The 13,578-nt window shown below is 43.3% G+C and overlaps 1 protein-coding gene across 1 annotated transcript in view; it reads left to right on the top strand.

Annotated features, from left to right (window-relative positions):
* SESN3 (sestrin 3) overlaps nt 1-13,522 on the top strand; it is a 70,711-nt gene extending 57,189 nt beyond the window's left edge. The window contains exons 7-10 of the mRNA XM_081002200.1: nt 1,002-1,120; nt 2,234-2,424; nt 3,364-3,508; nt 3,965-13,522. Coding sequence (XP_080858326.1) covers nt 1,002-1,120; nt 2,234-2,424; nt 3,364-3,508; nt 3,965-4,051 — 542 coding nt within the window. The 3' untranslated portion in view covers nt 4,052-13,522. The remainder of the gene's footprint in view (nt 1-1,001; nt 1,121-2,233; nt 2,425-3,363; nt 3,509-3,964) is intronic.
* Nucleotides 13,523-13,578: the final 56 nt, after the last annotated feature.

The following is a 13,578-nucleotide window of genomic DNA, read 5'->3' as shown; positions in this document are numbered from 1 at the left end:
CTAAGTGTAATATTTATGATCACCTGGTTCTTAAATTTGACTCCTCTGTTAGAGCAATTTTAAAACAGTGTCTCTTAGAATAATAGAATTCTTGAGTTGGAAGGGACCCCAAGGGTCATCTAGTCCAACCTCCTGCAATTCAGGAATTTTGCCCACAGCCATCCCTGGGTGGGCTAGAACCATCAGCCTTCAGGTTGATAGCCAGCCGAACTGACCCATTGCGCCACAGGAGGGCTTTTCCATTCTTGATTACTTTGAACATCTCCAGTCTGTTTCCTATTGGCTCCTTTGCATTGCCTCAGGGTTAGTTAGTTAGTTATTAATCTCACTCCTCAGATGTCTCAACACGATGTACAGAATGCAATGAAAATGCCAAAAAAAGAGAAAGTTTAAAACAACATAGCACGGTAGGTTTAAAAGCAATACAAAGTAGACACTCATGGCCGAAGCCACCTAGCTGGGAAAACTTATTGGAATAAAAATGTCTTTGATTGTTTCCAGAGGATGCAGCAAGTGGGTGTCTATTGTGGTTCTACAGAAATGTTACTGCTCAGAACAGGGACAGCCACACTATCCAATTCCGGTCCTATTCATAGTAGACCCATTGACATTAATGCACATAAGTTAGTCATATTAATTTCAACGAGTGAGTAGGACTAGCATTGGATTCAGCCCTCAGCCTCTATTATGTGTATTCAGTGGGGAACAAATCTTCAGCGGTCTCTGTTGTTGTTGTTTTGCCTGGCACTGACCTTTAAAAGGTCAAGCGGCTAACCCAAATCAGAGCCATTGCTTTACTTCCGTATGTAGAAATAGTGCCAGGAAGAATAAAATGGAATGCCACTCCAGAGAATACTTCCCATTAAGCACCTTATTTTTTATTTTTAATCGACAAGATTTATATACTGCTTAATTGACAAAAGAAACTTCTAAGTGGTTTACACCGTGGAGGAGGAATGAGAAGAGTACACTTAATTGGCTTCAATATTTTCCTTTGCCAGCATTTGATGATGAAATAGTTTCCACAGCCGACGTTTCGCGCTACGTTGAAGATCCTGGCTTTGGGTACAAAGACTTTGCCAGGCGGGGTGAGGAGCATCTTCCAACTTTCCGAGCCCAGGTGCGTTTAACATGGTGTAGCTTACGTTTGTAACCCTCTGAAAAACCAGGTGGTTTATTGCATGAGGTCAGAATGCAAAGTTTCCAGATAGCACACTCACTACGCAGTGGCTCAGATCTAGAGATAAGTGAATTTAAGGAAGTTTGTGGGACTTCTTCCCACCTGCAGCCATGCATGTCCCCCCAAAAGCCTCAGGGGCATGGGGACATTCGCTGAACAATGTGGAATGGGGCATGGGGGGCTGCTGAGGGAGTGGAGAATTCACCCCAAATTAGGCAGATATCCACCCAGTTTGGTGCCACCCATGATCTGATTAAGTTCAGTTAAATAAATATCACCTTGGAAGCTTCAGAAGTCCCTGGCTGTCTTGCGATGCCTTGTTAACGGTGCAATCTGACTTGGAAAAACATAAGAGCCTTTCCCCAAATTACCCTGATTTGATTTGTAATTCAAGGTACACTCAAAGCCAGTGCACACCCCTATTATCCACGTGGGTTTAATGTTCACTCTTAATATTCCTGTCAGTTACCACAGCTGAAAAGTCATTTTCCAAAATTAAGCTGCTCAAAACTTCCACGCAATGGTCGGTGCAACATAAAGTTGATTCGAGACAGGCGTTCATGACTCGCTGTTCTTTCAGTAGAGAATAAACAAGTACATCAGTTGGGTATTCCCAAAATCACAACAAGTTTGCTTATCTCAGAGCAAGAAAGAGAAGGTTTTGCATTTGAATTGAAAAGTTATTGATTCTTAAAAATAAATAAATTGGTTTTCATATTCTAATATAACTTCATTGTGTCAATTATTATTACGTATAAATTTGCACTTACAGTTTAAATACATTCTGAGGATACACGGTTCCTACTTAATTTGGTTTCTTCTCTTGATCATGCTTCACCTCCGATCAGAAGTATGCATTTGGATACAGGGGCATAATCAGACTAAATTGGGACCCCCCCTTGCCCAATGCATTTCACACAAGGGCACACAACAAATTGTGACCTCCCCTGTTTTCCTTCAGCAGTAGAACGGCATTGTGTGTCTTCAAAACCATTCTGCAGTACTGTTCAAACATGCCATGTACAAATTGGTAGTCTTCATGCTTTTCTGCAGGACTATACCTGGGAAAACCATGGATTCTCCCTTGTGAACAGGCTTTATTCCGACATTGGGCATCTCCTGGATGAGAAGTTCCGAATGGTCTATAGCCTCACGTACAACACTATGGCCACGCATGAAGATGTTGACACAACCATGTTAAGAAGAGCTTTATTTAATTATGTTCACTGTATGTTTGGAATCAGGTATGTCACCAACTGATCTGGCTAAATAAGTGCACTTCTGGAGGTATTCTGTGATTGGGGTGCTGCTTGAGGTTCAGAATGTAGCTATGGCTTATATTAAAGAGGCTTGCATGTCCTTGGTTATAGGAATGAAGTTGGGGGCTAGGATTGGACCAGTGGTTGCATTTTGCTTAGCGCAGGCCTAAGCATTCACAATAGCATGTTTCAAGTGGAAGGGAGAAAGAGTGGATAAAAGGGTAAAATCATTTGTCTTCCCTCCACCCTGTAAGGTGTTTGCAGTATTTATCAGCATAAATACAGGGACAACATGGGTGATGTTGGGGTGGGCGAAGTATTCTTAAACCAAGCAGAACAGTAAATTTAGACACACTTGTGCAACATGTGTTCTGGAATCAAAGACCCTCGAGTGATTTCTCTAGGGTGCATATAAAAATCTGTTAACCAGTTATTTGGAAATTAATTGAACAGTAATCCTCTGAGTTCCCCTTAGCTGTTCAAAATGACTTCCAGGAAGCCAAAGGGCTGTGCAGTCCATTTCCACCATAGAAATGTGTGTGTGTTCAGGATGGGAGTCATGGTTGTCATCATCTGAAGCCCGTCAAATGTACAGTGTGAATTGGGCCCCAATAATCTACAAGGGTGTAAATTATATTCAAATCAATTTAGCACATTATTCTTTGTGGCCTCTGTGCAGTTCCAAACGTGGGTTCTGCCGGCTACTGGAAGAGCTGTACAAGTCGTCCACCTGTCTTGCCCTCCTTCCTTTTGCAAATCTAGTTGAATAATACCAGCCTGGCTTTAGGAGACTTATCATCTGATCTTCAGGCAGATTTACCCCAGCATATGCTTTTTAAAAACAATTGTGCAGTAGAAAGGTGTTCTTTTTAAAGATGTGCATGCTCAGAAAAGAGAGATTCAGGCCGGCTTAATCTTGCTTAGGTATGATGACTACGATTATGGAGAAGTTAATCAGTTACTTGAACGGAGCCTGAAGGTTTACATTAAGACAGTGACCTGCTACCCAGAGCGAACTACCAAGCGCATGTACGATAGCTACTGGCGCCAGTTCAAGCACTCGGAGAAGGTGAGTGTCTCATTGATGGATGCATGAACCAGTGTCTATGTGTAAACAGGGGAAATGGCATTGTTAAGAAGGGAAGCTCCCATAGCCATTAATCCAAAGTTCATATTGCATTAATGTGAAGTTCTGCACTGCACAGCCACCAAGAGTGAAACGCACATCACACTACTATGAAACACCTTGGAAAAATGAACACACTGAATTCTGTTGAATGCTCACACACACCCACATGACAAGGTAGTACAAAAGATCATCTCTGCAATGGCTTGTTCACATGTGCAAGTCACTGCTGGATGCTGCAGTCTGACGAGTGGCAAACCCGTTTATCACAATCTCAACTCAGGAACGATAAAGCTGAAAGAAATATAAATGCCCTTCGGTCAACCTCATGGTGAGCTACGGCATTTATGTATTTTTAAAAGATGCCATCATCATCTTTTGTTTGAATCTTTCCTGCAGGTCCACGTGAACCTTCTCCTGATGGAAGCGCGCATGCAGGCGGAACTCCTTTACGCCCTCCGTGCCATTACGCGCCACTTGACCTGAACCGCCGTTGCAAGTGTGTGAAGAAAACTTCCAAACAGATGTGCAGAAACACCTGCCTGTGGTGTAGCATCAGGTTATTGGATTCTCTAGTGTCAAAAGCTGAAGCCGCTTTCCTAGCGGTGGTTAACGTGCAATGATCTATATATTTCCCCCCCTGTTTTCTTGATGCTTAACATTACTAACGATAACAAAAATAGCACTGAGGAACACTACTTCTTAAGTTGTTTCCAGTTGGAGTATTGGTCACAAACCTTAAAACGGTTTGTTATATTTGATTCTTTTGCTATTTCTTCTCACACTCGGAAGAAAAACACTTGTTGGTGCATCTTCCGAGGTTCTGTTCCTACCCACTTTTTCCTGCAAATGGAATCCAGAGCGAAGGATTTTATTTTATTTTCTCCTTTTAGTTCTTTCTAGAATATTAATGCAGCTTTCCTGAATCCAGTATGTGCTGTGTTTAAACTGAAGTGCTCAACTGGCTTATTCTTAGAGTTTTCTTAGAGTTTTAGTACTTTGGCAGTAGTTTGGAGGCTGTGTGAAAGCTGATGCAACTATTGTCTGCCTTTTTTTTTTTTAAATGTGAAAAGAACTGCTGCGAATCCTGCAGCGTGCTACTGAGACACAGCATTCAAATGCTTTTTTTTCTGAACAAAGAGGGTTTTCTACCATATCCATTTCAACTGTACATAATCAGTTCAGGGATTGCATTCTTCTGTGTTGCCTACAATTGCTCTTTCTGCTGACCCTAATGATGCTTGAATGGTACTTACTGCCCAGCCAGCAAGCCAGTTTAACTTGGGATATCTGAACTTGTAGAAGTTTGACTTTAAGAGTTTTTAAAAAAGTTTTGAAATCCAGGTTCGTCCTTAACTGGTTCATTGATTGGTGGTAATGTGATGCGTGCAAATCCAGCACACACACACGCACATGCTGTCTGATCAGAGAAACCAAAAAGCAATCTGCAAGAGCACATTCTCTTAAAACTGTAAAGAGCTGCCTTGTGCTGAATCAGGCCCCTGGCCTGTCTGTTCTGGTCCTCCAAAGTTGAGGGAAGAAATCTTTCCCAGCCCTCTTACCTGAGATGGTTTTAACTGGAGATGGCAGGGATTGAGCCCAGGACCTTTCGCATGCAAAGCATGTATCAGTCGCTTAGCTAGATTTCCCCCTCCCCTGAAAGCTTTGCTGTCTTTTACTGAGTCAGACTTGTCTGTTCTGACCAGCAGTGATTCCTTGAGGTCTTGGGTCACGATCGTCCCTAACCTTTAACTCAAAGTGTTGGAGACCGCAACTGGAACCCTTCTACAAACAAAGAATGTGCTTTGCCCCTGAGTTCCAGTCTCGTTTTGCTCCACTGTCATCCCCCCCCCACCCCACTTCTTAATTCAAGGGTAATTATATCAGTGTTCAGCTTAAGCTTTGGGGAAATCGATTCCCGTCAAATATTTTTCAGAACGCTCTGCAATATTTTCAAGCTAAGAATCATGTTTCTCTACGTTGACATGAGCGAACAAAGGAAGTGCAATATATAGCAGAAGAGCGAGCCTTTCCTTTATGAAGTCGCTGCTGAAATGTCCCGCTCAACATGGCCGCGGTGAAAAATGGCTTCTCCTTCCCAAACTTTGGTAGTGTTTGCTGCGAACAATCGGCTCCTACTCGAGCACCAAAGCGTTGGTTTAATCGGATGTGTCCCCAAGCCCTTTTACACCTTCCTTTTAGCGGGGAAGACCCCATGCAAGCTCCATAGAAGTGAATGGAGGAGGTGCCAGAGCAGTGCCGGGCCGATTGGCTTGTGCCCATGGGCAGATGTCATTGTTGGGAAAGAGAAGTGAGCAGCCAAGAGAGTCCTGCCCTTGCATTGCTTGACTACACTGATTACTTTTTCCCTTCAGGGCACAAATGTCTTGGTTTTTAGAGCTTTACCTTCTTGCATTAATGATCCAGTGAAGTGCCTAAAGAGAGGCCAGAAAGACAAGACATGATAGAGACTTTCACGTGACTGGCTTGCTTCAGGAAAAGCTAGGCTCAACTGAGTCCCCTTGAAATTAACACTGCTTAGGCCCAGCGGGGCTTGGAGACCACCCCTTTGTGTCCCACTGTCAGTATCTGGGATCCAGGAAAGGAACCTTAACCTGCCCTCAAGACTTTTTGGGTAGTCTATAAAACGATTTAAGCCCCAGTCTTTTCCTCTCTTTTGATTTTTACAAGACTCAGTTGTGACTAACTTCTGCTGAATTGATATTGATGTCAGATTTTTGTGTCCCCCTGAATATTTATTTTTACCTGCTTTTATACACATTGGAAATGAATGAGATGGACCTTCATTCCAGTAGGCTGTAGAAAGCAATATAGAATAAGCTTGTACATTGAAGACTTCTGCAGTGGTTTCTTTCATGAGAGCAATTTTGGAAAGTAAAAAAAGAGGGGGTAGAGGAACTAAAGTTTGGATGTGGTTATTTTGTTGGGTTTATTTTAATTTTTTTTAAAAATTTACTTGATCCTTCTCTCTCTTAACGGCTGTGATGTTGTGTGATTGTCCTGTGACACACACACCCCTTGGCTGCTGAAAAAATTGTTTGTTGCTTTGAAGAGACGTAACCTTCTGCGCTTGGAATTGCCAGGGCTGTTTTGACATGGAAACTCTCCCAGACGATATTGACACTACAGATTCGTATTGGCTTCATGTGTTGCTCCTCCTAAAGAAGTCTGGGAATTGCAGTTTGGGAATAGTGCTGAGGGCTTTCTCTTAAAAGACACCCCCAAACACACACTTCCCAAACCAGTTCAGCTTCCCAGGAAACCGTTGAAACCTGTTGGAGTCAGTAGTGTGTCTGTATGTCCTTGGAAGGAAATGACTACATTGATGACAAGTTACTGAATGAGCGACGCATTGCTGCCGAGGATGAATGGTAGCTCACTGCTCTGTCTGTGCATGTGAGAAACCGGGAGCAGGGTGTGTGTGTGTGTGTGTGTGTGTGTGTGTGTGTGTGTGTGTTTTAAAAAGCCAAATCAAAATCCAGCTAAAGTTAAGCTTTTTGAAGGATGGCGTTGGATTTAACAAGATAATTCAGCCATCTGCGGTCTGCAATGGGGATGGGTTGTGCAAACGCTGCCTGCAACTTACCTTTATGGGCTGTGTTTGGCATGACACCATTGCAGAAGCTGGAAGTCCAAAGGTTGATTTCGGTGGAAGAGTTTGAGGGCTCCATTGGAGACTCCCTGGGACTTTTAAGGCGCTTAACCCTGACTGGATTTGAAGTGCAGCGAGGTGCTGACAGGTCTCCACCAAACACCTCCCTGGTGATTGTGGGAGGGGGAGGGAGCAACTTCTGCCAGGGGAACTTCTGCCCCTTTCTTTCTTTCTTTTACCCTTTGCTGTTGTTCCAGGCACTTGTTTGCATGTTGCAGAGAAAAGCCAGGCAGGGCGTGGATGCAGGGAAGTCAGCTGGGGAAGGACTGAGCCCTCTGGCCCCACGGCTCTTCAGATATAACATCTGTCTTCACCTTTAGAGGTAGAGACATAAACAGACTTTGTATGTAACTGTAAGAGCTTAAACGTTTTCTTCAGAGCAGTCGTGGCTTTTCTTCTTAACAGGGAGGCTGGTGTTCCAATTGCAGAAGCATTAGTGCCTTTTCTTGTAGACTTTTTTTATTGTTCGAACTGAATAGTCATCTCAGTGAGAGGCAATTAGATTTTAAATCAGTAAGACTGTTGGTTTCTCTCTCTCTGTCTCTCTCTCTCTCTCTCTCGCCCTTCTGTGAAATATATATAAAGTGAATCCATTAACAGGAGCGTAAACTTGATTTCACGTGATTTCAGACCTACATGTGGTATCCAAGGTTGGGACCTGCTGTTTTGAAAACCAGTTTGTGTTTTTTCCTTAGAAATAGAATGGCAAACTTGAATGTTAACAAAATGTTTCAAGGTGATGATGTTTGATTCAGAGTAGACATTTTATGTGGTCATGATCTGGTGCATAGCTTTATATACTCAAATGTGATGGGGTTATGTGTGTGTGTGTGTGTGTGTGTGTGTGTGTGTGTGTATGTGTGTGTGTGTTTTTAAATGCTGACATTCAGAGTAGGCATCCAAGTGAATATGATTGTACTTCTTTGCTTGACATATACCCCTTAAGCTCACAGATGTGCCAAATTAAAAAATGTGCAAAATCTATTTTTTTATAAAATAGCACATGTGAATGAATCATCAAACTTCATGGATGTAAAAAACGTATATCATTCTTTTGCAGTGTAGGCATAGTTGGGGGTTTGTTTTTCGTTTTTGTTTTGCTTCTTCTAGTATGGCTTTGGATTATGTGTCAGCAACTGGCACCCTTGGGCCAAAATCTGTCCTAGTTGTCAACCAAGGGGCAAAAGAGTGTCATAGGCTGCAGCCATTGGTAGCAGCAGGACTCGGCAGCAAGGGAATCCCCCAGCAGGCTCTGTGGATTATATGGCAGGATATAAATCCCCAAAGCAAGGGCGGTGGGACTCAGGCTGCTACTTAGCGCATAAAAAGGGGGGCCCTCAAGTGCTTGTTCATTCCCTCTGCTATTTTTGCTGTGATTGCAAAAATAAAATATGGCTGCTTCAAGATCTTGTGTCAAGACATCTCCCCACCCCTCCTTTTTTAGGTGGGGAAACTGCATCAAATTTATTTGGGGTGGGAGACAGATAGGCTCACAGGTGGAATTGCACATACTCGGTAGAGAGAGAGAAGTTTCAAACATGAGCCCGCAAGTGCAGATGCAGGAAATAGGTGTATGCGTGGGGAAATTCCAGATTCTAGCTCCAGTAAAGAAACAAACAATAAATAAATAAAGAAATCAAGGCATATTGGTCAGGGGCAGGGGATCAGGTCATTACTGCCCAGTTCCAGGGTATGTTTACTCTGAAGTAAGTCCCACTGTGTTCAGATGCCCTAATCAATTCACAGAACTGGCTTGCTTAAATAGTTTCGCGTTTGGTGTGCAGCGGGCTTCTGATTTGCAGCAGCTGCCAGGCTCAAAAGCAAATGGACTGTTACGTGATTTGATGTTAACCGAACAGGTTTCTAGGTTCCCTGCATATTCGGCCTCCCCTCTGCAAGCACAGGCACACATAGCATGGTTACTACTTGAAATTTTGCCCAGGTTCTGATTTGAGGGTCTGATAGGTCATTAGAACTCCCCCCCCATCCCACCTTTGTTTGCCCCACACTGGGGTGCAGCTGTTCATCTGTGTCTTAATGTTGTTGGAAGGCAGTTGAATGATACCTTTCTTGGCTACTAGTGCCAATCCACTCTTCTCAACTGAGTCTGCTTCAGTTGGTCATTGCTAAGTAGCTGGTGCCACTGTGTGAATAGGATGCTGGACTAGATGGGCATTGGACTGATGCCCAGCTCTTGTGTGAAATCCCTTAAACCATGATGGGGTACACACTTAACACTCCCTGCATTGAGGAAGGCATGTACAAACCTCCTGACCAGATTTTTCAAATGAGTATGGTACCTTGCATCGTCATCTTCTTTGGCGATCATTCACAGCCGATTAAGATTGCCTCGGGTATCATACTATTGGAAATTTGCTTGCTTAAACTGGCTCATCTTAGTTAAGAGGGTGAAATTCCAACTGGCTTTGAACCTTCTTGCCCCCGCCCCCCTCAAAAGAACCATTCGGTTTTTTGATATCCCTTTTTCAAAATTGCTGACATTTTAAAAGTGTGCTTCTTTTGTTAGCAAGTGAAGCATTCTTTGCACAAATAAAACAGAAAATTGGGCCTGCATTATAAAAGGAACACAGAGTCTCATCATACGAAGAGAGATTTCAACACAAACATTTGCTGAATGGCATGGGGCCATTTTTAATGGCGATTTCTGTCAGAATGCTGTTGTTGGAGTTGGGAAGGTGGATTTGCGGTATTTTGGGCTCTGCTTTCTACAGTGCCATATAAATTTTAAAAGTTTCACATTTCCCCCACAAACCTCTTCTAGATTTGTATGCTCACAGGTCTATGCGTCAAAAGGTGCACATCTTATGAGACAGGAATAGTAGAAATCAGAATTGGCATGTGAGGTTCTTGCACAACTGTAAGGATTTCCCACCTCTGTGGAGTGTACATTTTCCTCTGCAATTGGTGTGGCAGGACTAAATGAAGAGGGTGCCAAACATCTGCCACAGATGTTTGTTACAAAGCAAGGAAAGCCACAAGTGGATATGGGTTGTTGTTTTTTGTATGCTTGTAGGCACAACCTCCACAACCCTTAAGGTGCTTCCAGGCAGCCTTTTTGTTGAGCACTCATCCAGATTTGTCTGCAGAGAGATCAGGCGATGTGTGCTGTTTATTGAGCCTTCATTCTGATTTGTTTTCAGGGAGGTTAGATGACGATTGTGTCACAGCAAGTGTTATTCCATGCTTAGCAGTGCATTTCTCTGCCCCTTCAGTTACAGCAAAAAAAAATCTGATCCTTTTGGGAAGCAGGTTTCTTGGACAAGAGCTCTCAATAAACTTCATGAATTTGCCAGCCTGTGATTGAATCCCACCTGAAAATAACAGCCGTCTTGAAATGCCTCTCCTCTGGCTTCCCTGAAATAAACATCTTCCGGACTGAGGCCTTCATTTTCTTAAATAAAAACCCTCTGTATAAATTTGGTCACAAATGGGAACTTCAACCTGTGGGTCCCCAGATGTTGTTGAACTACAACTCCCATCATCCCTAGCTAGCAAGGCCAGAGCTCAGGGATGATGGGAGTTGTAGTCCAACAACATTTGGGGACCCACAGGTTGAGAACCGCTGTTCCAGAGGAAGGCATATGTACTTACCTAAAATCCTTTTTAATTCTTTTATTCTGCTGTTATTCTGCTTTTTATTCTGCTCCCAACAGCCTCCCATCCAAAGGAATGACCAGCTCCACATCTGCTTAGCTTCAATAGTTCAGCAGCCTCCCATGCCCCCAGGCAACATCCAGGAGCCCTTGCCTTTTAAATTATTGTGGAGCTTGGGAAATAAATTAATAAAACTTGTAGAGGCAGTAGAAACCTCAGCTGTATCAGTATTCTGCTCCATGCTATTTTGTCTGAAATGCCAGACCTCTCCCCTCCTTTCCCCTTAATTCTCGCTTCTGAGCTCACAGTAGAAAGGAGCTCCCTGTTTAAAGAGGTACTCAATTTAACTGAGCGTACAGTAGGCTGAGATACCAAAGCTATGGGCTGACCAGCCAACCATACAAGGGTAGGATCCAGCCCCCAAAGCACCTTTTTCTGCCCCCTCTCTCTTGGTAGCCCTATCAAATACATTCTGATCAACTTGGGGGTCAGATGTTTCTCCGTAGTTTTGCTTAGACGGCAGCGAAGCAATTGAATGTCCACCTAGCATTCTGCATAGATTCTCTTGGACTTGTTGCTTGCACATTCCATCCGCAGCCTGAATGACCATCTCGGCACACATGGGCCATTTTTAAATATTTTGTTCAGCTTGGTCATCCATGGGGTGGCAGTGGTACTGAGTGTTCTGGCTCCCAGTGAATGCCTGCAGACTATGGTGACCCATAAGCTGGCCACCCCCTGGTTTACATAATCCTTTAGTCCATGCATGGGGTTCTCTAGGGTAAAAACCAAAATGGTACCTGAACAAATGCAGGGTAGCCAAGCGAATTGACCTTTTTTTCTTTTCTTAGTTTGAAGTCCTATATGTAGCATGCTGTGAACGTCTTACCTGGTCTCTGCAAAATAATCAGTATTGATGTTGCTTTAATTCTTTCGGCTTCTTTTTTTTTTTTACCCCCCCACCCTCCTTTTAAACGTAGTGTCTTTCTAGAAGCTGTGATAGGCCTTTGTGGTCCTTGACTTTGTTACTGTAACTTCTTTTTTTAAATAAAAAAAAGTTTGTGAAATGTAGGGCTAACCCGAGTTGGATGGTTCAGTCCTCCAAGGTTGCCCATTTTCAGTTTGTTCGTTCTACATTATGGCTGTACGTAGAATAAGCTTATTGATGATGCAATTTAGGATTCGCACAGCTTTTTTTTTTTTTTAACGTCCACGTGTATGCATTTTGTACGTGTGTACTGCAGGAGTGGGGAGAGAAAGGTGATGTGTTTTCTATAGGCTTAAGCTTTTTCGGTTTATTTCTTTTCCCTTTTGTAAAGTAACTGACTCGGTAAAATCCATAGCCACTTAGGACTGTCCATGCTGAACAGACCTTGCTGTAGAGGCAAGATCACGTTCTTTGTAAGTTTCGAATAGTGACACACACACCCCCATACCTGGGGAAACGAGCTCATTTTGCACCACATGAGGGGAAAGGTTGTTTTGAAACTAAGTGAGTACAGTGCTAGGATGTGTTAAGGGGGAATGCAAAAGTCTTTGTGAATGGAGGCGATGGCCTCCCATGATCACCCAGGAAGAACCACCATAAAGGTCTAGACGGGTCAACAAGGCAGTCCTAACTAAGGCTGAACTCCATAAGAAGACGCCAGGCCCATTTCCCTTGCCATCAAGGGATGCAGTTAGCCAAAGACTATCCTGGGAGGGAAAAGGAGTAGGTCAGAAACTCCAAGGGCGGCAGCAACGGACCCGACATGTTTGTGAGAGCTTTCCTTGTGCAGAGAAGCTGACTAAAACAAATACACTATTTCCTTAAGAGTGTATGCAACTCATTCAGCTGACGGTTGCCTTGCCAAGTGACTATTGGTTGCCTATGGCTGGGCTATGCCATCTTGGCGACAAGGAATTTAATGGCACTGAAGGGTGGTGGGTCGAGAAGAGGCTAACAGTGTATCTTTACTACAGCATATATGTCTAGGAGAACTCTTGTTATCTCAGGACAAGTGCAGGATAAAGCTCCTCTGGAGCAACAAAGCATTTCCTACACCCCAGAAATATTTAACTCCAAGAATAGCTGGAGCACTTGGGTGAACCCTAGATCTTGCCCACCCTAAAAGCACCACACCCTCGGGGTGCAAACCCATACACAAGATGGGAGTAACCCCACTGAGCTCACTGGGGGCTTAGCTATGAGTAGACAGGTATAGAGTTGCACTGTGCGTGTGTCTCTTGCTGCAGTTGTGTCGATTTTAGGACTTCTTGCAGGCAGAACCAAGAGTTCAGCTAGCATTTTTCTGACATCCGTGGTTATTGGACAAGCCTATCCAACTGGATCTGTTTGTGTGACTCTTTTTCTTTCTGTTAAGCTTTTAGTTAACGCAACTTGAATTGTATCTGAACAGATGCGGAAGGAACTTTTTAGCGAGCTGAGACAAAAAGAAAAAAAAACACACCATATTTTTCAATAAAGGAATTTGTGTGTGCATATTATTAACCTGTTAACAGCAATTCATAAAATCTGCACTTTTTATGAGGTTTTGAAAAATTCTATTTATAGGTACGGAACAATGGGGTTTGTTTAAAAACTGTATAGCGTTTATACTTGCTGAAATTTCTTTCATTGTTATCGGTAGGAATTTTATTGGTTCAATAAAAACTGGCGAGAAACCCCACCCCTGTAATGTGGCGTGTCTTTCTTTCTTCAGTTCAGTGGCTCTCTTGGAAGGTG

This window comes from Podarcis pityusensis, assembly GCF_964106645.2.
Source record: "Podarcis pityusensis genome assembly, chromosome: 4".
NCBI lineage: Eukaryota > Metazoa > Chordata > Lepidosauria > Squamata > Lacertidae > Podarcis > Podarcis pityusensis.
This window is presented reverse-complemented; position numbering and strand designations above follow the sequence as displayed.